This window comes from Oncorhynchus clarkii, chromosome 31 (assembly GCF_045791955.1).
Source record: "Oncorhynchus clarkii lewisi isolate Uvic-CL-2024 chromosome 31, UVic_Ocla_1.0, whole genome shotgun sequence".
NCBI lineage: Eukaryota > Metazoa > Chordata > Actinopteri > Salmoniformes > Salmonidae > Oncorhynchus > Oncorhynchus clarkii.
This window is the reverse complement of record NC_092177.1, coordinates 30,479,284-30,502,141: the sequence shown is the minus strand read 5'-3', so window position 1 is coordinate 30,502,141 and position 22,858 is coordinate 30,479,284. Positions and strand designations below refer to the sequence as shown.

Here is a 22,858-nt window from a genome sequence, read left to right as displayed (position 1 = left end):
ATATCCTCGTCTCAGTTTGCAGGTACTGAAGAGGTTGCCACACGCGGACGAGGTGGTGACTGACAGACCTCGACCGCCACTAAGGGTGTTGAAGCACAAACACCAGGAGATTTGGTTGAAAGGTTACAGCCATTCTCATAATAATGTGGCCACTGACAACTCGTACATAGAGTCCGAACTTTTCGTTTGCGCCTCGGATACCAACACCACCCGCTGGTGGGGGGGTCCCGAGACACAAAGGGGGGGAATAGTAGCCCAGACCCATGATGAGCCTTAGTAGCCCAGACACTGTATGAGGCCACCAGAGCATAAATCAAATCTAGTTGTAAAATCCCCTTGGAGAACAGTGAGGAGCAAACAGGCCCTTAGACGGGGATTATCTTAGAACACATCTAAGGTAGTACTGAGGTGTACCACACTGGTCGTAAAGGAAGTCCAGTGGACTTGTCCACCTCCAAAACAAATGGCAACCATAATCATTCCTTGCCATGTGTAGTAGCCACTACAAGACAACTAGTAAAATGCTCTAATCATGTATTCCTGTAGGATAACATTTCAGAATAAATCGGTAGGACAACTGGACCCCTTGAGTACCAGTACCAATACGACAGTCAGTCCAGCAACACTCAGTGAGAGGATTAGTAACCTCACAAGTTAAATTGCTATTGATAATAGTGACATAGGAGTCACTCAGAGTGCAACACAGGGAAGGGAATCTCCATTGCACTCTTCCAATGGTTAACACATGCCACTAATAAATAGAACCCTCCGTTCAGGAGAAAAGTTATTAGAAGTCATGAACCACGATCACACCACGTACGACTGGTCTAATAGTTAAAGAGTACTTCCGTCATGAGGTTAGCTCCTCCGTGGCTAACATGGCTATGAAGTAGACTTCTTCATACCTACTGCCACTACAATAGTGGAAGACAGTGACTAGTAGTAAAACCACTACAGACTCCCTCGACACAAATTCTGACTGACCTCCAGGCATTGACCTGAAAATTACCTGGCTACGTCAGACTCATTTTGACCAAGTGGTAATCTGCCAGGACACTTGGTTTCCTTCCCTTGACATGTGCGCTTGCGTAAGCATAAACGCACATGCACAACGGAACATCCAATTAGGATTTTTGCTAGTATCACTTAAGGGTCCGAGCAAAATACCAGCCTTAGTGAAGTTTAACATTTATTTTGAGGCCTTTAACTCTACAGCTACAGCACTCACTAGTTTTCTTCTCAGAAGTCCATAGGTCATCCCTGTAGACTGCCCAAAACTAGTGCCTTACAGCTGTAGACTTATCATGTAGTTATCTTAGGATAGTGCCCTAAGCAACACCCCGCAAATTAGGAAAGCCCTAGAAATGACATTAGACAATGCCATGATAGGGTCATTTTGCCAAGAGCATGGACGTAGATAGAATACAGTCCAATTAGATGAATAAGGTGGCATAACTATATTTTGTTTTGTTTATGCTTTCATTCATTTTGTTTCATTTTCTTCGGCACGTAGAAAGTGATAGAGCCATAAACAACTTCCCCATACAACCATCAGTTAGTGCCACAACGCTGCTCATTTGGGAGGAAATGTAATGATATATTTTATGAGTGTGTGTGCGTTAACATCTGCCTAAGTTACTGCCCAGATCTTCCAGTCTGGACGACAAGACGACGGGTCTGGAACGGCAACGCCATCCGGACATCCGCTGCTCAGCCTTGGAGCGGACTTCTTCATTTGCAGACACCCTACCCGGGTCGACCACCAGAGGGGGGACTGCAACAGCGATCACCAACTGGACATATGCTGCCCAGCCATGGAGCGGACTTCTTCATTTGCAGACATCCTACCCGGGTCGACCACCAGAGGGGGGACTGCAACAGCGATCACCAACTGGACATATGCTGCCCAGCCTTGGAGCGGACCTCATTTGCATAAACCCTACCTTGGGTCGACCACCAGATGGGGACCACAACGATGGTCCACAACCAGGACAACCCACGGTCATTTTTATGTTGGTTTGCAACATGCAGGTTAATCGCAAGATTGAACCTAACATGGGGGGACTGTCATGATGTCGGCCTGGGGGTAAGGTTTATGACCCCCCCATAAATACCTTTCTCCCGTCCCTCTCTCTTGACTCTACAGAGGGACTCTAGAATAGCCTTTGTTAAACAGAGATTCTGGGAACATCAGAAGGTGGGGGGAAATGAACCATATTTTGGTAATCCAACCAGTTGAACATATGCATTGGTACTTAATGAATATGATGTCAGTTCGGTAGTCATCTGAGACATGCTCATCAATGATAGGATGACATAAACGGAACAGTGGAAAGTCTACACATTATAGTTATCAGATTCACATGGAATTGTTGTGCAAAGAACCTTGGCGAGACCCTGGATAACACCCCGTTGTTCTCTGCAAACATCAAAGCAGTGACTCGCTCCTGCAGGTTTATGCTCTACAACATACGACCCTACCTCACACAAGAAGTGGCACAGGTCCTAATCCAGGCACTTGTCATCTCCAGTCTGGACTACTGCAGCTCACTGTTGCCTGGGCTCCCCGCTTGTGCCATCAAACCCCTGCAACTTATCCATAACGCTGCAGCTTGCCTAGTGTTCAATCTTCCCAAGTTCTCCCATGTCACCCCACTCCTCCGCACACTCCACTGGTTCCCAGTCGAAGCTCGCATCCAATACAAGATCATGGTACTTGCCTATGGAGCAGCAAGAGGAACTGCCCTTCCCTACCTTCAGGTTATGCTCAAACCCTACAACCCAACCCCATCACTCCATTCTACCACCTCTGGTCTCTTGGTCCTCCCATCCCTAAGGGAGGGCAGCACCCACTCAGCCCAGTCCAAGCTCTTCTCTGTCCTGGCACCCTAATGGTGGAACCAGCTTCCCCCTGAAGCTAGGGCCAGCATCCCAATGGAACGCTTTCGACACTTTGTGGAGTCCATGCTCCAACGAATTGAGGCTGTTCTGAGGGCAAAAGGGGGTGCAACTCAATATCAGAAAGGTGTTCCAAATGTTTGGTATACTCAGTGTACACCGGCAAAGTTGAATGGAACAAACTACCACAGCAACTCAAAGCCATGCCGACAATAACCTCATGAATGTAAATAGCTGGCTAATGATCGAGCAATAGAAATCTATGTAATCTACGTCTGTATCTCTGTAATGTGTCTGTATCTATGTAATGTGTCTGTATCTCTGTAATGTGTCTGCATCTCTGTAATGTGTCTGCATCTCTGTAATGTGTCTGCATCTCTGTAATGTGTCTGCATCTCTGTAATGTGTCTGCATCTCTGTAATGTGTCTTCATCTCTGTAATATGTCTGCATCTCTGTAATGCGTCTGCATCTCTGTAATGCGTCTGCATCTCTGTAATGCGTCTGCATCTCTGTAATGCGTCTGCATCTCTGTAATGCGTCTGCATCTCTGTAATGCGTCTGCATCTCTGTAATGCGTCTGCATCTCTCTAATGCGTCTGCATCTCTCTAATGCGTCTGCATCTCTCTAATGCGTCTGCATCTCTAATGCGTCTGCATCTCTGTAATGCGTCTGCATCTCTGTAATGCGTCTGCATCTCTGTAATGCGTCTGCATCTATGTAATTTTCGTCTTTTTTTTGCACCGTGGAATTTGGGGACCACAACTGAAATAAGTCTATAGGATATAGGATCCCTGTCACGTTTTAAACGGTCAAATAAAATGTATCAATCAATCAATCACAGAGAGGAAGACACATTTCAGATGAATGCCTTCAGTATCCACTTCCCCCTGTATCGTGTAGATTTCACTGAATGTCTTGTTTGTTTTGTCTTCCTGGTGCTGTGAGCTGTTAAACTACCGTCTCACTGCCTTTGATTGTTTTGTCATTTGCCATATCAAGTGGAACTAAAAATAATATAAAACGGGCGAGAGAGTGAGAGAAATTGTGTGTGAAATTGTTTGTGAGATTTTGTAACAATATCTGGGCATTATATGCCTGTGTGGATATTCACCCTACTCCCCCCCCCACTGGGCACAAACTGGTTGAATCAACGTTGTTTCCACGTCATTTCAATGAAATTACATTGAACCAACATGGAATAGACGTTGAATTGACGTTTGTGCCAGTGGGTCATGTCTCTCCCCCTTTTCAAATGGATGTTGATGCACAGGCATAGTACACATTAATGAAAAGATAAGTCTATAAATCTGGTCTGATTTAGGATAATGGTATTAGTGTACAGTATGATATTATTGTAGTAGACAGCAGTTTTAGCAGGACTAGTGTGAGAGAGAACCGGGGAAGACGGAGAAGGTTGCGTTTGGGAGAAGCTGTTTGGAAACCTTGGTAAGGGTGGTCAAAGAGAGAATAGAGAGAGGGAGAGAGGTAGTTGAGAAGGAAGGTGGAACAGTAGTTCCAGCCAGATGGTGGTGAAGCTGTTACATTGTGTTGTCACAGTGTTGTCATAGTATTGTCCAGGATCTCTTCCCTGATTAGCTGAATGGATAGGTCCTGGTGATTACCCAGCAGGCTGTAGGGTTATACAACCTCTGGGGTGACAACACAAAGGCCTGTCATTTATTTGACTGGACAAGACCATAACATGTGGATGTCTGTGTGTGTCATCATTAAAATGACCCCACCGATGATTGCTGTTGGCAATTTGATGTTGAAAATAGCAAACAAGCAGTGAATACTGGATTGCGAATACCAGCAACAGCAGAAGTCATATAGGGTGTGTTTCTCTCTCTCTCTCATCGGTCTAAAATTTTGAAGTTGAATATTCTGAACATCGTTGTACAAGAAACCAGTAGGCCTAACACAGTAGGCTAATGTTTTTCATAAGCATCCCAATTGTTTTCTTGTTCCATTGTCTTATAATCAGTGACATCCTGACAGGTAGGCTTCATTAGCATGCAGATTCCAGCTCGTAAACTACACAGTTCTCAAGCCAGTGAGTTTGCCAATTATGAAATTGCGTGAATAATTTAAAGACTCATGATCCTCCTCTCATCGCTTCTGTCATGATTATTTATGGCTGCCCGGCCATAAACCTCCCTGAGCCTCTTCTCCACTTGCACATTAGGCTACACATCCACTTCAACACTCACCCCCTCAATAGAACAGAACAGAATAGACTGTAAAATAGATAGAATGGCATTGCATGGCAGCAACAGAATATACCGAATGGAAAAGTTTGTCAGTCAATATAAAGGGAGCGTTTGGCTTGACAATAAGCAATTGAGTTGGCAAGCCACAGACAGATCTGGGGCCATGATAGCATAGCCTGTGCACTAGCCAATATCTTTCACAACAGTGAGAGGTGTTGACAGGAAAGTCCGAAGGTCAATATTTACAAACACACCAGGGCATCATGTCATTAGTCTGAGGATAAGGGGACCTGCATTCAGACATGGCTGTTGTAATATGGTAGGCTACATGAAATTACAAACGTCCATGAAATCCTATTTAGTTTGAAACTATGAGGACACTCGAATATGTCCAGACTTAATATAGCCTGGTACACCCCTTACTATATGTCCCCCATCGTCGCATCTGAGAACTTCTTCTTCTGAGCCAATCATCAGGACGCAGCTGTGTATGGCATTTAACCCACTGTCGCACAGTGAACGGACGAGCGCGAGGAGGAGGGACCGCCGGTTAATAACCCAACTGCACTGCATCTGTCATCCTCATGGTCTCCCGACGTCTCCGGCAGCATGTAGACGGGCTCCTCTAGTGCCACTGCGGAGAGAGAAATGGCATTAGAAAAATATTCTGTAATTTTGACACTATCTATGGATGCAGAGTAACCTGATGTTCCACAGCTGTATTTGGGAGTCTTGGTTAATTGTGTTCAGTCTATCGGTGCACGCGCTACACGCTGCGCACTTTGGCGGTGGTGACAGTCAAACTATGTTAGCTGTTGTCTCAACCAGTGTAATCTAAGGAATTAATCGTTATACAGGACTATACACCAGCAACACGTACCCAGAACCGTGGAGCGTGACTCCCGCTGGATGTAACGTTGAGCGGAGTGACGCGGGTCGTGTGCGGGCGAATAGAGCCGTGGCGGAGCAAACGCACGAAGTCCAAATTCCATCTCCCTTTCCGTGTCCCCGTGCCTCTTCCCGCCCCATAACGGAGATGTTGTTCCTCGGAATACTGCTCAGCATCTTCATACAAGGTAAGATGCAGGAAGGTATCCAATGGTGTTACATCCATTTTTGTCGTCAGTCATTCTAGCCTATTATCTAGCCTTAAAATCACTTTTTTTTAGCAATATGATTGTATCGGCAATCATGACACCGTACTAATATCGTATTTAAAGTCTGAAGACGTAATAAGGCTAATTGCCCACAACGCCAATTATTTGATTTAACATTTTACATTCATGGCTCAAATGCGCGTTTTCAGTGAGCTTTGGATACAGGCATGGCTTCTAATTTTCCAAATAAATTTACTCTTTGCAAGGATTGTCTAGGCTGCTCTTAATAAAACCTTTATGACAGCAGGAATATTTGATGAAATTGATGAGACTTTAGGAAACAAATGGAATCGACTTGAATTTCAACTTTGTGATCTGATTACGGGAAATACTTAAGACATTTCCATTCCAGACTTTGAGCAAAGGTTGACGATCTCTTGTACAACCACTATTTTTGGATATTCGGAAGTTGGCATCCCCAAGCCTCCGCTCCCTCTGAGTTGCTGCCGACTAAGGCATAGGCTGCACGCATAATTCCCCCACGGATCGACAGTTTTATTTATTAGCCGAGTTAATTATTGTGTGTTTGATGTGCTGGTGTAGGCCTATTCGACAAGGGTCGCATCGTATATCAGCGCGGTGTCTTTTTCTCCCTCGTCCCGAGTGAGCGTGTTTTGATTAACGCGAACACCTTTTTGGCTTACAGGTCTCTTGATTTAAAAAAAATCTTAATACAAATTCACCTCACCTCCAACCGCACATCAGAATAAATTGTAAAGTTGTTGTTCAATGAGGAAGCGCATTCAACCGACACCGGTGTGCAAACAGCGGAATCGAGGTTGACGTCTTATCGGCACGCAGGTGCTTGTGGCCAGATGCGCGTCCAGGTGTGTTTGAATAGCCGCGGAGACAGACACCGGGACTGGGCGCCACACGGCGGGGTCGCGCACTATGTGTTGACTGCCTCCCGGGGCGCGCGCCCATCTCGTGTCACACACTCCGGTGACAGGTGTTCCAAAGTGTATTAGGCCTAGACTCCAGCCCACCTGATATCTCCGTCGGAGGGGATTTTACCGCATAGCGGGAGGCTGGGGTTTGAACAGCAGGGCTTTGGAAAATGTCATAAAGAGGTTCCATATGATTTGAATCACTTTCTCACTGCACCCCTTTTGATTTGAACCTTCCATACATGTTTGTCCATGGTGGAAGTGGTCAGAAAGTCACTTTTTGGACCTGAATACCAACACATTCAGGAGATAGAGGTGCTCAAAGTTGACCCATTTTGCATACCCCACCATACCATGAGACATGTTTTCATCCCTGAAAAAGATTAACGATTCAGTTTGATAAAATTTGAAAGCTTACAAACAGGATTGTGTTTGTGTTGAGCCCGTCATTGGTTGAGATACAGCTTACTTAAGCAATAAGGCCTGAGGGGGTAAGATGTATGGTCAATATCAAATCTAATCAAAGTTTATTTGTCACATGCACCGAATACAACAGGCCTTGCAGTGAAATGCAGGCCCTAACCAACAGGCCCTAACCAACAGTGCAATTTTTTATTTAAAAATAGGTATTAGTTGAACAATAGATAAGTACAACAGTAAAAAGACAGTGAAAAAAACAGTAGCGAGGCTATAAGAGTATTGAGGCTATATACAGGCACCGGTTAGTCTGTCTAATTGAGGTAGTATGTACTTGTAGGAATGGTTAAAGTGACTATGCGTATATGATAAATAGAGGGTAGCAGTAGCGTAAAAGAGGGGTTGGGGGGTGGCACAATGCAAATAGTCCACGGCAAAGAGCTGTTCTTACCCACGATGCAACACAGAGTGCCTTGACACTCCCCTGACACTACTACCCGTGGAATATTGGCCATATATCACAAGCTCCCGAGGTGCCTTATTGCTATTATAAACGGGTTACCTATGTAATTAGAGCAGTAACAATAGATTGTTGTCATACAACAGCTGTCAGCCAATCAGCATTTAAGACTGGAACCACCCAGTTTATCATATATAATATTTTTTACCTTCATTTAACTAGGCAAGTCAGTTAAGAACAAATTCTTATTTTCATTGACAGGAATCGTGGTTAACTGCCTTGTTCATGGGCAGAACAACATATTTTTACCTTATCAGCTCAGGGATTAGATCTTGCAACCTTTTGTGTACTAGTCCAATGCTCTAACCGCTAGGCTACCTGCCGCCCCACCCCGAATACTGCATGGGTGTCATGTTTTGGTTTATAAATGTACTATAATGTTGAAATTTCAACTTTCATATGGCACCACATGGATGGTTGGAGTTCCACACATCGTAGAATGTTGACTTGAGTGGGAATATTCATTGTTATAAATTAAACTATCTATCTTCCGTAGGAAACCTACTGAAATCACAGAACTATAGATAATAGAATAGACATTCCCAAGTTAACTTTCAACAGTGGGTGGACCGGTGGACATGTTTCTGGTAGTAATCGGAAGTTAAAGTTTCAATTCTATTTAAATGTCAATGGTGTACCAGCTAAATTGCAGGGGTCTGAAGGGATAGGTCCATTCTATGAGTTCCATTTCTATGGTTGAAATTACACCCACCCTGTATTCAAGACTATGGAGTGTCTCAACCAATGTTGGGCACAACACAAACACCTCGGATTATGTAAAATAGGGTCTAAAGTACAAAATTTCTGAAAATTATATTTTTGGGGGGAGTTTACACATTTTTAGATCATTTACATTCAAGATTAAAAAATAACATTTTTTTTCATTCAAACATTTTTTAAAGAAATCCTAGAATAGTTTGACAAACCTGTTTTTAAGCTTTCAAATGATATCAAACTGAACAGTTTATCTTTTTCAGTGGGGAAGACACAATCAGGTCCAAAAAGTCACTTGCTGACTACTTCCACCATGGGAAAACATGTATGAATGGTTTCGTTCAAATCAGAAAATGATTGAAATAATTTGGAACAACCTAGACGGAACTGTAAACTCCATTATGATTTCCTCATGAAGAGGGATGACGACAAGGGAAATAAAAAAACATGCTTTTCCAACAGTCTTGAAGGAGTTCCCACATATGCTGATCACGTTTTGGCTGCTTTTCCTTCACTCTGCAGTCCGACTCATCCCAAACCATCTCAATTTGGTTGAGGTCCGGGGATTGTGGAGGCCAGGTCATCTGATGCAGCACTCCGTCACTCTCCTTCTTGGTAAAATAGCCCTTACACAGCCTGGAGGTGTGTTGGGTCATTGTCCTGTTGAAAAACAAATGATAGTCCCACTAAGCCCAAACCAGATGGAATTGCGTATCGTTGCAGAATTCTGTGGTAGCCATGCTGGGTAAATGTGCCTTGAATTCTAAATAAATCACAGACGGTTTCACCAGCAAAACACCATCTTGAAGCTAGGGGGCACTCTTTTTATGTTTGGAAAAATAACGTTCCCAAAGTAAACAGACTATTTCTCAGGACCAGATGCTGGAATATGCATATAATTGACAGATTGGGATAGAAAACACTCTAAAGTTTCAAAAACGGTCAAAATTTTGTCTGTGAGTTAAACAGAACTGATATTGCAGGCTAAAACCTGAGGAAAATCCAATCAGGAAGTGCCCATGTTTTTGAAACCTCTCTGTTGTTATGCATCCCTATTGCCTATTTAAAGGGATATCAACCAGATTCCTTTTTCTATGGCTTCCCTAAGGTGTCAACAGCCTTTAGACATAGTTTCAGGCTTTTATTTTGAAGAATGAGCGTGAACGACCACATTGCGTAAGTGGATAGGTGGGGGCTCTCAGAGTGAGTTGTGCGCAAAAGAGAAAGGTGACCATTGTTACTCCCGGTCCTAGTGAAAAAGCCAACTGTCCCGGTTGATATATTATCGAATAGATATTTGAAAAACACCCTGAGGATTGATCATAAAAAACATTTGACATTTTTCTGTGGACATTATGGATATAATTTGGAATTTTTGTCTGCGTTGTCGTGACTGCTCTTTCCGGTGGATTCCTGGGCATAACGCACCAAACTAACGGAGGTATTTGGATATAAAAAATATCTTTATGGAACAAAATTATTTTTTTTTGTCTAACTGGGAGTCTCGTGAGTGAAAACATCCGAAGATCATCAAAGGTAAACAATTAATTGATTGCTTTTCTGATTTTTGTGACCAAGTTACCTGATGCTAAGTGTACTTATTGTTTTGTCGAGCGATCGATAAACTTACACAAACGCTTGTATTGCTTTCTCTGTAAAACATAATTTCAAAATCTGAGACAACAGGTGGATTAACAAAAGGCCAAGCTGTGTTTTGCAATATTGCACTTTCATGAACATGAATATTTTCTAGTAATATTATTTGACTGTGGCGCTATGCTATTCAGCGTTGCTGATGAATATTATACCGGGTCCGGGATGGGTGGTTGAGAGAGGTTAAGTATGCCTTGAATTCTAAATAAATCACAGACAGTGTCACCATCAAAGCACCCCCACAGCATAACACCTCCTCCTCCATGCTTTAAGGTGGGAAATACACATGCGGAGATCATCCGTTCACCTACACCGCGTCTCACAAAGACACGGCAGTTGGAACCAGAAATCTCCAATTTGGACTCCAGACCAGAGAACAAATTTTCACCGGTCTGATGTCCATTGCTTGTGTTTCTTGGCCATAGCAAGTCTCTTCTTATTATTGGTGTCCTTTAGTAGTGGTTTCTTTTAGAGGTCAACCGATTAATCGGCATGGCCTGCTTGGCAGGCTGACCACCTGTTACACGAGTGCAGCATCAAAAGGACCTGATGGCTGCAAGGAGCCAAGGTAAGTTGCTAGCTAGCATTAAACTTATCTTATAAAAACTATCAATCTTCACATAATCACTACTTAACTACACATGGTTGATGATATTACTAGGTTAACTAGCTTGTCCTGCGTTGCATATTATCAATGCGTTGCCTGTTAATTTATCATCGAATCACAGCCTACCTCAACTTCACCAAACGGGTGATGGTTTAACAAAAGCGCATTCGCGAAAAAGCACAATCGTTGCACAAATGTACCCAACCATAAACATCAATGCCTTTCTTAAAATCAATACACAGAAGTATTTTTTTTTTTAAACCTGCATATTTAGTTAAAATAAATTAATGTCAGCAGGCAATATTAACTAGAGAAATTGTGTCACTTCTTGCGTTCAGTGCAAGCAGAGTCAGGGTATATGAAACAGTGGCTCGTTGCGAACTAATTTGCCAGAATTGTACATAATTATGACATAACATTGAAGGTTGTGCAATGTATCAGCAAATTTAGACTTATGGATGCCACCCGTTAGTTAAAATACGGAGCGGTTCCGTATTTCACTGATAGAATAAACGTTTTGTTTTCCGAAATGATAGTTTCCGGATTCGACCATATTAATGACCAAAGGCTCGTATTTCTGTGTTTATTATATTATAATTAAGTCTATGATTTGATATTTGATAGAGCAGTCTGACTGAGCGGTGGTAGGCAGCATTAGGCTCGTAAGCATCCATTCAAACAGCACTTTACTGCGTTTGCCAGCAGCTCTTAGCATTGTTTGATGCACAGTGCTGTTTATGTCTTCAAGCCTATCAACTCCTGAGATTAGGCTGGCAATACTAAAGTGCCTATAAGAACAGTTCTTGTTCTTGACATTTTCCGGATTGACTGACCTTCATGTCTTAAAGTAATGATGGACTGTTGTTTCTCTTTGCCTATTTGAGCTGTTAATGCCATAATATGGAGTTGGTCTTTTACCAAATAGGGCTATCTTCTGTATACCCCTCCTACCTTGTCACAACACAACTGATTGGCTCAAACGCATTAAGAAGGAAAGAAATTCCACAAATTTTATTTTTGACAAGGCACACCTGAATACATTCCAAATGCGCTGTATACATAGTGTACAGATGTGATGATAGGGTTGATAAAACATTTTGTTTGGAATATGGATTGTGTGTTCAGATAGGGACAGGGACAGCCAAGGTCGGTGTGTGTTTCACGTTTTGAAGTTTTATTAGTCGTATGTTTCAGGGGGTTTGAGAGAGGAGAGAGAGAGATAGAGAGGGACCGCTGTGACTGACCCAAAATTAAGGAAATCTTTGACTATGTACAGACTCAGTGAGCATAGCCTTGATATTGAAAAAGGCCGCCGTAGGCAGACCTGGCTCTCAAGAGAAGACAGGCTATGTGCTCACTGCCCACAAAATGAGGTGGAAACTGAGCTCCACTTCCTAACCTCCCGCCAAATGTACGACCATGATAGAGACACATTCCCTCAGATTACACACACCCATAAAGAATTAAAAAATGAATCAAATTTTGATAAACTCCCATATCAATTGGGTGAAATACCACAGTGTGCCGTCACAGCAGCAAGATTTGTGACCTGTTACCATAAGAAAATGGCAACCAGTGAAGAACAAACACCATTGTAAATACAACCTATATTTATGTTTATTTATTTTCCCATTCGTACTTTAACTACAACACTAAATAAATATATATATATATATAATAAATATAATATAATATGACATTAATAATAATATATCTTTATTCTTTTGGAACTTTTGTAAGTGTAATGTTTACTGTACACTTTTTATTGTTTATTTCACTTTTGTTTATGATCTATTTCACTTGCTTTGGCAATGTAAATGTTTGCCATGCCAATAAAGCCCTTAAATTGAAATTGAATTGAGAGAGAGAGACTAGGGCACGTTTGTGTGTTTGTTGAGAACAAGGATTTGGAATCTCAAACACAGGAGCAACAGATGGTGTGTACGGATTTTGTCTCCTTGGCTGGGAGATTTGGTGTGTCTTCACTGGAAGCCTGTCATATGCCCATTCTGCTGTACCCATGGGGACTGCATGACATCACTGCTCCTTGAACTGAACTCTGGGATAGCACTGCACTGCACCCATAACCACTGATCTAGAGCCAGCTCTCCCAATCCATGACCTATCCCTAACCATATATATTTTATTTTAAAACCTTTATTTAACCAGGCAAGTCAGTTAATAAGAACAAATTCTTATTTCCAATGACGGCCTAGGAACAGTGGGTTAACTGCCTGTTCAGGGGCAGAACGACAGATGTGTACCTTAATTAATGAACAACACCTCAGAACTGGCCCAGGATCAGTTACAAGTAAAACGGGAACACTTTACTTAAACCTTATAGGTGTAATGCTTTATAACTTGGCTGTAAACGTGTATGAGCATTTATAATGTATTTAAAACCACATACATACTGGCCCTCAGCTTCTCCTTTTGAAAGGTGATGAGGTCAATGTGACGTCATGTGACAGTGAGTGATTCGCGTGGGATGTCTATGGCAACACGTGACTGGTTTAGGGGGAAGTCTGATGAGCTTCCAGGTTTTTAAGTGACCTGGGTCATTCGTTTTTGTAGTTGGTGCTCTGGTGTTTAAGCGTACATGCACCCCACTGTACTTTATTTACTCGATTTGCATTCTCCCGTTGATCTATGCTGTGCCTAGTGTCTCGGGTAGTCTATTTCATGAAACTCATTATATTCGATTTACATTTGCTGCTCTGTTGAATATTAATCTCTTTTTGCTCTCTCAACCACTTCATTCATCTCGTGTGCGTGTGTGGCAGGGTGTCTGTGTGCGTGTGTGGCAGGGTGTCTGTGTGCGTGTGTGGCAGGGTGTCTGTGTGCGTGTGTCACAGACAGATTGCTCTTCCCCCTCCTGTGGATGTATGGTGTTGTGTTTTGTAGTTATGATAGGCTCCGCCCCTCAGTCTCCCCCACAGCATAAACCAGACGCAAAAAGGTCTCTCTCAGGGCATGTGTGTGTGTGTGTGTGTGTGTAGGTCTGTGCGTGAGCCATTGAATTTTTACCAAGGGAGCATTTTGCTTTTGGCTTACAAATAAAAGTGGAGAGCAGCGAAAAATATAATGCAGAACCTTTTTGGGGGTAAAATATGAAGTATTTTCCAAATAGGAAGCCTCGTGCTGTGTAAGCTCTGGCTTTTCTCCACACAATATGGAACCCTCATCACAATTCATTTAGATTCACTCAATGAAAATTCCTTCACATCCAAGCAAATTAAATATATAAGAGGACAGTACTGACTTTTCATATTCAGTGTCAGTGCATTCATCCCGAAGACAAATACAGTACATTGTAGCACAGAGTGATTTAAAAAAAATTGTATTTAACCTTTATTTAACGAGGCAAGTCAGTTAAGAACATATTCTTATTTACAATGACGGCCTACCCCGGACAAACCCGGATGACGCTGGGCCAATTGTGCGCCGCCCTATGGGACTCCCAATCGCGGCCGGATGTGATACAGCCTGGATATGTTATTTGAGAAATATATTTGTAGAATGGACATTCCCTTTCCAAAGCAACATTCTGTAGTGGGTTCCCTGGCTGCCATATTGTGAGGACCATTTACAATGTCATCCGTATAATATGGCTTTTTAAAACATTTTATTAAACCTTTATTTAACTAGGCAAGTCAGTTAAGAACAAATGATTTTTTACCATGACGGCCTACCAAGAGGCAAAAGCCCTCCTGCCGGGACGGGGGCTGGGATTAAACCTAAAAAGAACGGACAAAACACACAGCACGACAAGAGAGGCACCACAACACTACATAAAGACAGACCTAAGACAACAACACAACATGGTAGCAACACATGACAACAACACGGTAGCAACACAACATGACAAAGGGCAAGAAGGTAGAGACAACGCATCACGTGAAGCAGCCTTACAAGTGTTAGTAAGAGTGTTCATGATTGAGTCTTTGAATGTAGAGATGGCTGACCATTCTCCCCCTCCCCTTCCCCTCTCTGTCTCCCCCCTCTAGATGTGGTCACCTCCTTGCCGCCCCTCCCCCCGGGCATTATGGACTGTGTGGAGGCAGAGAGTGGGTGTAAAGCAGATCCCCAGTGCAAGGAGTTGTACAGCACCTTGCGGTACTGTGTGTCTGAGGAGGAGGTGGCTCCGCAGGGGAGCAAGGCCAGGATAGGGTGCCTGGAGGCCCTGAGCGCCCTGCACTACCCCCCCCTGTTGGCCTGCAAGTGTCAGCGCGGCGCACGCAGAGAGGAGCACTGCCTCCGAGTCTACTGGAGTGTCAGGACCCTGCAGAGTGAGTGTGTGTACGTGTGAGCGTGTGTGAAAAAGGGAAAAGTGTGTGTTTGTGTGTGTGTGTGTGGGGGGGTGTGACATAAATGTGTATGTTTGTTACTAGCTTGTAGAAGTAAGGATTCAGTATAGACTTCTAGCACCACTGGTTCTTGACTCACCATTTGGCCACGACTAGATTGGACCCTTAGCCGTCCTCTGTGACCCGACCCTACAGCCACCGTGTGATGCTACTGTCAAAGCACGGCCACTCGTCTGTTTGCGTCCTAAATGGCACTCTATTCCCTACATAGTGGGCACCCTATTCCCTATGGGCCCTGGTCAAAAGTAGTGCACTACGTAGGGAATAGGGTGCCATTCCATCCGCACATCGATGAGGGTGAATGACAGCTAATGGAGTTATTCCCCATGCCCTGTTAGTCACCATGCATATGGTAATTACACACTACTCTAACACAACAGAGAGAGTGCTCTCCCCTACCGTGTCATTATGAAAAATAATGACCGGGATTTACATATGAACAGAATAAAATATGTATATTTAGGTTGTACCCATACCCATGTAATTATTTCAAATCTGGAACAACATGCCTATTATTAGGTAAATATATCCATGATAGATTTTAAGAGTAGGTGTTATTATGATGTTGGCAGAAGCTGTGTGAATATAATGAAATGGTGGTTGTCTGATTCGAGTCCCTGTTATAATGTGAAGTTTCCCTGCGTGTTCCGTTATCTTGTGATTCAGTCTCCTGTGGTGTTGGGAGATTATGATGCGATTAGGGATGCATAGATTATGTGGTGATCTCTCCTGCGTGTCATGGTTAGGTTACAATGCGATATCATGGTGTTGGGTTGTGATATAACGTTGTCTCCGATGTTGTCATGATGAGGTTGTAATGTGATGTTCTCCTCTGTGATCATGTAGGTTATGAGGACTTGGAGGCGTCTCCCTATGATGACTCGCCAGTGGAAATGTCTCACATGGCCTCCATAGTGGCCGCAGGTAGCCAACGACACAATCCCCCATTACATTAAAACCCTCAGGCACTCCTGTTCAATATATCAATACACTACAAAACCCAAACAATCAACTCATCTACACAGCCCTCAAGTGACCAGATGTCTACTTTCTCTCCTCTATCTATCTCCCTCGCTCCCCTCTTCCTCTCTATATCTCTCCTCCTCTCTATCTTTCCCCATTCCCCTCTCTCTCTCAGCCTCCTCTCTTCCTCTAGATGGACAGAACGCGTGTCTGAAGGCAGCCCAGGACTGTGGTCTGTATGAGAAATGCGGGTCCCTGAGGTCTGAGTACGTCCTGGCCTGCACTAAGCCCGTCCCAGGCTCGGACCACTGCAACAGGCAGAAGTGCCACCGGGCGCTGCGGCGCTTCCTGGAGCGTGTCCCAGGGGAGTACAGCCTGGGGTTGTTGTTCTGCCCCTGTACTGACAAACTGTGTGGGGAGAGACGCAGGAAGACCATCGTCCCTTCCTGTTCCTACCAGGAGAGAGACGGGGAACAGCCCAACTGTCTGCATCTGCAGAGCTCCTGCACGAGGGACCAACTCTGCAGGTCAGACACACAACATGTACGCACACATAAACACATTTGTCTCTTATAAGCGCTCACATTTTCATATGTGTACGTGTGTGTTTGTGTGTCTGTCTGTGTCTGTCTCAGGTCCAGACTGGCTGATTTCCAGCATAACTGCCAGTCCTCCGACCACTCCCCCTCGGGCTGTTTCAGAGATAGTGGAACAGTGTGCCTCAAATCCTACGCCGGACTCATCGGTAAGAGAGATGAGGCTATAGGAGGACGAGCGATGCAGATATATGAAGGACGGAGAGGGGTGAGATGAGGGAGGAGAGAGACGGAGAGAATAAAGAGTATTCTAGGATATAGATTTGGGTGGATCACTAGAGAGTGATAAAGATGACAAGAGGGTGTTATCGGGTCATGTCAGGGCTGGGTGAGTGGGGCGTCAGATGGCCAGCGGTAGGACTTGACCTTTTGTAGTAGGAGTTGACCTCTGTAACCTTTGACCCCCTCCTCCAGGCACCATCATGACCCCCAACTACCTTAGCAACAGCACTATGGACGTGGCCCTGTGGTGCAATTGTGAGGGCAGTGGTAACCAATGGAAGAACTGCCTGAAGATCCAGAACATGTTCACCAATAACGTCTGTCTGGGTGAGTCTATACATCCACCTACCTGTCAATTAACCATCTAACCAATCAATGCAATTTTCATACGGAAAGCAATTAATTTACTACTTGACACTTCAATCCATCAATCTGTCACATTGTCAGCTACACTCGCTCTCATGCACTCATGTGAACATGCACACACACACACACACAATATGTAATGTACTGTGTCTATCTGTCCGTCTCACAGAGAAATCCATAAGTACCATGGGTAGCTCCCCCCCTCGGCCAGTGGAGAGCATTCTTCCCCCTTCCCCTCGCCCCTCCCCCCTGGACCAGCAGAACAAACTCAGCAACAATGCCCAGGATGAGCTCAGTAACAACGCTGTGAGTACTACTACTCAACATTACCCAATGCTAACCTAACATTACTCAACATTACCCAATACTACCTAACATTACTCAATATTACCCAATACTACGTAATAATACTCAACATTACCCAACACTACTTAACATTTCTCAACATTACCCAATACTACCTAACATTTCTCAACATTACCTAATATTACTCAACATTACCCAATACTACCTAACATTACTCAAGATGACCCAATACTGCCTAACATTACTCAACATTACCCAATACTACCTAACATTACTCAACATTACCCAATACTACTTAGCATCACTCAACATTGCCCAATACTATCTAACATTACTCAACATTGCCCGCTGGTAGATAATAATATCAACATTACCCAATACTACCTAACATTACACAACATTACCAAATACTACCCAACATTACTGAACATTACCTAATGTTACTCAACATTACCCAGTACTGCTTAGCATTACTCCACATTACCCAATTCTACCTAACATTACTTAACATTACCCAATACTACTTAACATTACTCAACATTACCCAATACTACCTAACATTACTCAATACTGCCTAACATTGCTTAACATTGTGCAATATCCAATTTCAATCAAATGTATTTATAAAGCCCTTCTTACATCAGCTGATGTCACAAAGAGCTGCACAGAAACCCAGCCTAAAACCCCAAATAGCAAGCAATGCAGGTGTAGAAGCACGGTGGCTAGGAAATATTCCCAAGAAAGGCCAGAACCTAGGAAGAAACCTAGAGAGGAACCAGGCTATGAGGGGTGGCCAGTCCTCTTCTGGCTGTGCCGGGTGGAGATTATAACAGAACATGGCCAAGATGTTCAAATAATCACAGTTGTTGTCGAGGGTTCAACAGGTCAGCACCTCAGGAGTAAATGTCAGTTGGCTTTTCATAGCCGATCATTCAGAGTATCTCTATCGCTCCTGCTGTCTCTAGAGAGTTGAAAACAGCAGGTCTGGGATAGGTAGCACGTCCGGGGGAACAGGTCAGGGTTCCATAGCCGTAGGCAGAACAGTTGAAACTGGAGCAGCAGCACGGCCAGATGGACTGGGGACATCAAGGAGTCATCAGGCCAGGTAGTCCTGAGGCATGGTCCTAGGGCTCAGATTCTCTGAGAGAGAGAAAGAGAGAGAGAGAAAGAAAGAGAGAAAGAGAGAAAGAGAATTAGAGAGAACATACGTAAATTCACACAGGACACCGGATAAGACAGAATAAATACTCCAGATATAACAGACTGACCCTAGCCCCACGACACATAACTACTGCAGCACAAATATTGGAGACTGAGACAGGAGGGGTCAGGAAACTCTGTGGCCCCGTCCGACGATACCCCCGGACAGGGCCAAACAGGCAGGATATAACCCCACCCACCCGCAATACTACCTAACTTTACTCAACATTACCCAATTTACCTAGCATTACTTAACATTACCCAATACTACCTAATATTAGTCAACATTACCCAATACCATTTAACATTACTCAATACTACCTAACATTACTCAACTCTACCCAACATGACCTAACATTACCCAATATTACCCAACATAACCTGACATTAACCAATACCACCTAACATTACCCAATACTACCTAACATTGCTCAACATTACCAATACTACCTAGCATTACTCGACATTGCCCAATACTACCTAATAATACTCAACTCGACCCAACATTACCTAACATAACTTGACATTACCCAATACCACCTAACATTACCCAATACTACATAACATTACTCAACACTACCCAATACTACCTTACATTACTGAACACTATTCAACATTACTCAACACTTTGAACGGCTCACCACTTTAGCTGAATTACCATCACTCAGAAACATGCATTGCTCCTCCAAACACTAATCACACAACTGGCAATCAAATAAAGCAAAGTAAAATACCACTCCACCCAGCTTGACCACAAACAGATGGACTGACCACTGCCAGCTTGACCACAAACAGATGGACTGACCACTGACTGACCGTTCGATTAGACACTGACCACCTGACTGAACACTAACCATCAAGTACAGAATGTTCAACCTAGTACACACCTCTAGCACTCTGGCCATTGACCACTGTAGCGACAACAGGCTGCTGGAATGACCATTGACCACAGGAGTGACTGCTGGTGGCTGACTGCTAAACCCAGTCTGGTCCATTGAGCAAAGTGACAGTGAAGCGCTTTATGTCTCCTCTGCTCCCCGCATGCTGAACACAGCTAGAGATTATCTGAGCTGCGAGCTAGACCAGGGGGATTCCAATACTCTCGCTCTCTCTCTCTCTCTCTCTCTCTCTCTCTCTCTCTTGCTCTCGCTCTCTCTCTCTCTCTCTCTCTGTCTCCCTTTCTCTCTTTCCCTCTCTTCAATTCTCTCTCTCTCTCCCTCACGTTTTCTACATCTCTTAATCTCTCTCTTTCTCTCTGTCTCCCTCCCTCTCCCTCATCTCTCTCTCTGAGAGGATTAGATGAAGGTGTTCGCAAGAGGCCGTGCATCAATCAGACTTCATCAGTATTAATTTATGCATGCCCATCTGTCTCTCTCTCTCTCGCTCTCTCTCTCTCCTTTACTCTCTCTACCCTAATCCTTCCTTCTACTCCGTCCTCCTTCTCTCTCTCTCTCCCCTCTTTGCTCTCGCTCTCTCTCTCCCTCGTCTCCGTGTTCCACATTGTAATCCCTCGCTCCTCTCTCTCTCTCTCTCTCTCTCTCTCTCTCTCTCTCTCTCTCTCTCCCCTCTCTTCTCCTCACTCACCCCTCATCTCATTCTCTCTCCCTCTCCTCTAACAATATATATATCTCTCTATCTCAGGTGGAGCAAAGTGAGGAAGAGGAGGAAGAGGAGGAGGGGGGTCAGTTTGACGTGATCCCTCTCTATGCTGAGAAGGCCACGGTGTCCAATCTGGGTTCTGGGGGTGGGGGGGTGTCCCCCCGTCTGTCCTCAGCCCCCCCTCCCTCCCTGCTGCTGCTCCTTCTGCTACTGTCTGCCTCTCTGAGCTGGGGGTAAGGAGGGGCGGGGCCCTTGCACACAGACACAGAGACTCTGAGAAAGGCACAGAGAGACAGAGGATGGAGAAAATAAGAGAAGATAAAGGACCTCTAGTGTTTATTGCTTCCTTCCTTCTCTCTTCCTTTTGAGACAGTCTTGTACAGTCTGTTTTCTTTTTTTTGCTTCACCTCCCACTGTCAGGTGATGGTTTTGCCCGATGGAGACTTTTTGTGTATGACAGACATAGAGGTGAACCAACTCCAAAGTGACAGAGGGGGGTTAAACTGAGTGACTTGATATATGATATGTGAGTAATTTCCTCCTTTGGTGAAGACGTGACAGGTTACCATGAGTCCGATGGCGCTTTAGTATATCCAAGCTTCACTCTGTCCATTCATACCTCTGTACTCTCCAGTGATGGAGAAGTGCTTACAGTCAGTGTTAGGAAGGAATGTACACTGAGTATACCAAACATTAGGAACACCTTCCTAATATTGAGTTGCCCTCAGAACAGCCTCAATTCGTTGGGGCATGGACTCTAGAAGGTGTCGAAAGCGTTCCACCGGGATGCTGGCCCATGTTGACTCTTGTGCTTCCCACAGTTATATCAAGTTGGCTTGATGTCCTTTGGGTGGTGAACCATTCTTGATACACACGGGAAACCGTTGAGCATGAAAAACCCAGCAGCGTTGCAGTTCTTGACACAAACCGGTGCGCCTCGCACCTACTAACATACCCTGTTCAAAGGCACTTGCATCTTTCGTCTTGCCCAGTCACCCTCTGAATGGCACACATACACAATCCATGTCTCAATTGTTTCAAGGCGTAGAAATCCTTCTTCACCCATCTCCTCCCCTTCATCTACACTGATTGAAGTGGATTTAACAAGTGACATCAATAAGGGATCGTAGCTTTCACCTGGATTCACCTGGTGAGTCTGTCACGCAAAGAGCAGGTGTTCATAATGCAAGCGCTTTTGGTTTATTGCTCTATCTGTGTCTAAATGACTCAGCACAGGCCTGGGAGAAAAAAACAGCTGCAGAAATACAAATAAAACAGCATCATCAAAAAAACTGAAACAATGTGAGTAATAAAAAATCTAATATCTTCTCAGTAGGTGTGGACGCCCGTCTGGGGTTGACACTCGCAGGCAGAGAAGGAGAGAGAAGGAAATAGAGAGAGAGGGAGAATGAAACAGAGAGAGAGAGAGAGAGAGAGAGAGAGAGAGAGAGAGGATGAGACAAAGAGGGAGAGAGAAGGAAACAGAGAGAGAGAGACAGAAATAAACACAGAGAGAGAGAGAAAGAAACAGAGAGGGAGAGAGAGAAAGAAACAGTGAGAGAGAGAGAGAGAGAGAGAAAGAAACAGAGAGAGACATAGAAGACAAAGGATAAAGAGGGAGTGAGTTTCTGGTGTATCGTCCATTTCCTCTGCACTTTTTTACTTGTTTCAATTGAGATAATGTGATCTGGTGTGAACTCTTTGGCTGGAATTCATTCAAACCCACCAGTGTCTTATGTTCAAAATATTCATCCCGTTCCCACACATTTCTAATTCTGAAAAGTGAAAGCATACCTGTGAGAGGGGTTGCCATGGTAGTAGTTGTGGGTTTTTATTCAGTACCAAAGATCAATCTGTCAGTTAACTTGATCATTGGAAAAAGCTACTGTGTAAATACTGCAATGCGAGTTAGATTGAATTGAAGCCCTTCATATTCTGGTGAGCTCTGGGGGGAAAATCGTTGGCGAGGAGCGATAGAGGGAGAGAGAAAAAGAGTGAACCAGACAGAGAGAGAGACCCTCGAGCGCAAACATACCGTGGAGAATCGCTGGCCCTATATTTCCTCTGTCTTATAAATCTTTTGCTGACACTAATGTTTTTTTTTGTCTCCTCTATTTCTGTGGAACGTGTAAAATTAACTTCCATCCGGAGGGGTTGGAGATGGTGGTGGACA

At 44.0% G+C, this 22,858-nt stretch overlaps 1 protein-coding gene across 1 annotated transcript; it reads left to right on the top strand.

Moving 5' to 3' along the window:
* Positions 1 to 5,725: 5,725 nt before the first annotated feature.
* On the top strand, positions 5,726 to 22,851 carry LOC139391137 (GDNF family receptor alpha-4-like). The gene is made up of 8 exons (XM_071138687.1): positions 5,726 to 6,187; positions 15,074 to 15,355; positions 16,280 to 16,357; positions 16,572 to 16,923; positions 17,032 to 17,141; positions 17,407 to 17,541; positions 17,750 to 17,886; positions 20,728 to 22,851. Exons 1-8 carry the CDS (start codon positions 6,148 to 6,150, stop codon positions 20,920 to 20,922), a joined length of 1,329 nt encoding a protein of 442 aa, XP_070994788.1. The 5' UTR covers positions 5,726 to 6,147; the 3' UTR covers positions 20,923 to 22,851.
* The last annotated feature ends 7 nt before the right edge of the window (positions 22,852 to 22,858 follow it).

Bases quoted from the DNA above. Each gene is read 5' to 3' on its own strand.
- LOC139391137 (XM_071138687.1), top strand. From the start codon at position 6,148: ATGTTGTTCCTCGGAATACTGCTCAGCATCTTCATACAAG. The intron at 6,188-15,073 runs GTAAGATGCAGG...TCCCCCCTCTAG, and splicing joins GCTCAGCATCTTCATACAAG to ATGTGGTCACCTCCTTGCCG. The intron at 17,142-17,406 runs GTAAGAGAGATG...CCCCTCCTCCAG, and splicing joins ATCCTACGCCGGACTCATCG to GCACCATCATGACCCCCAAC.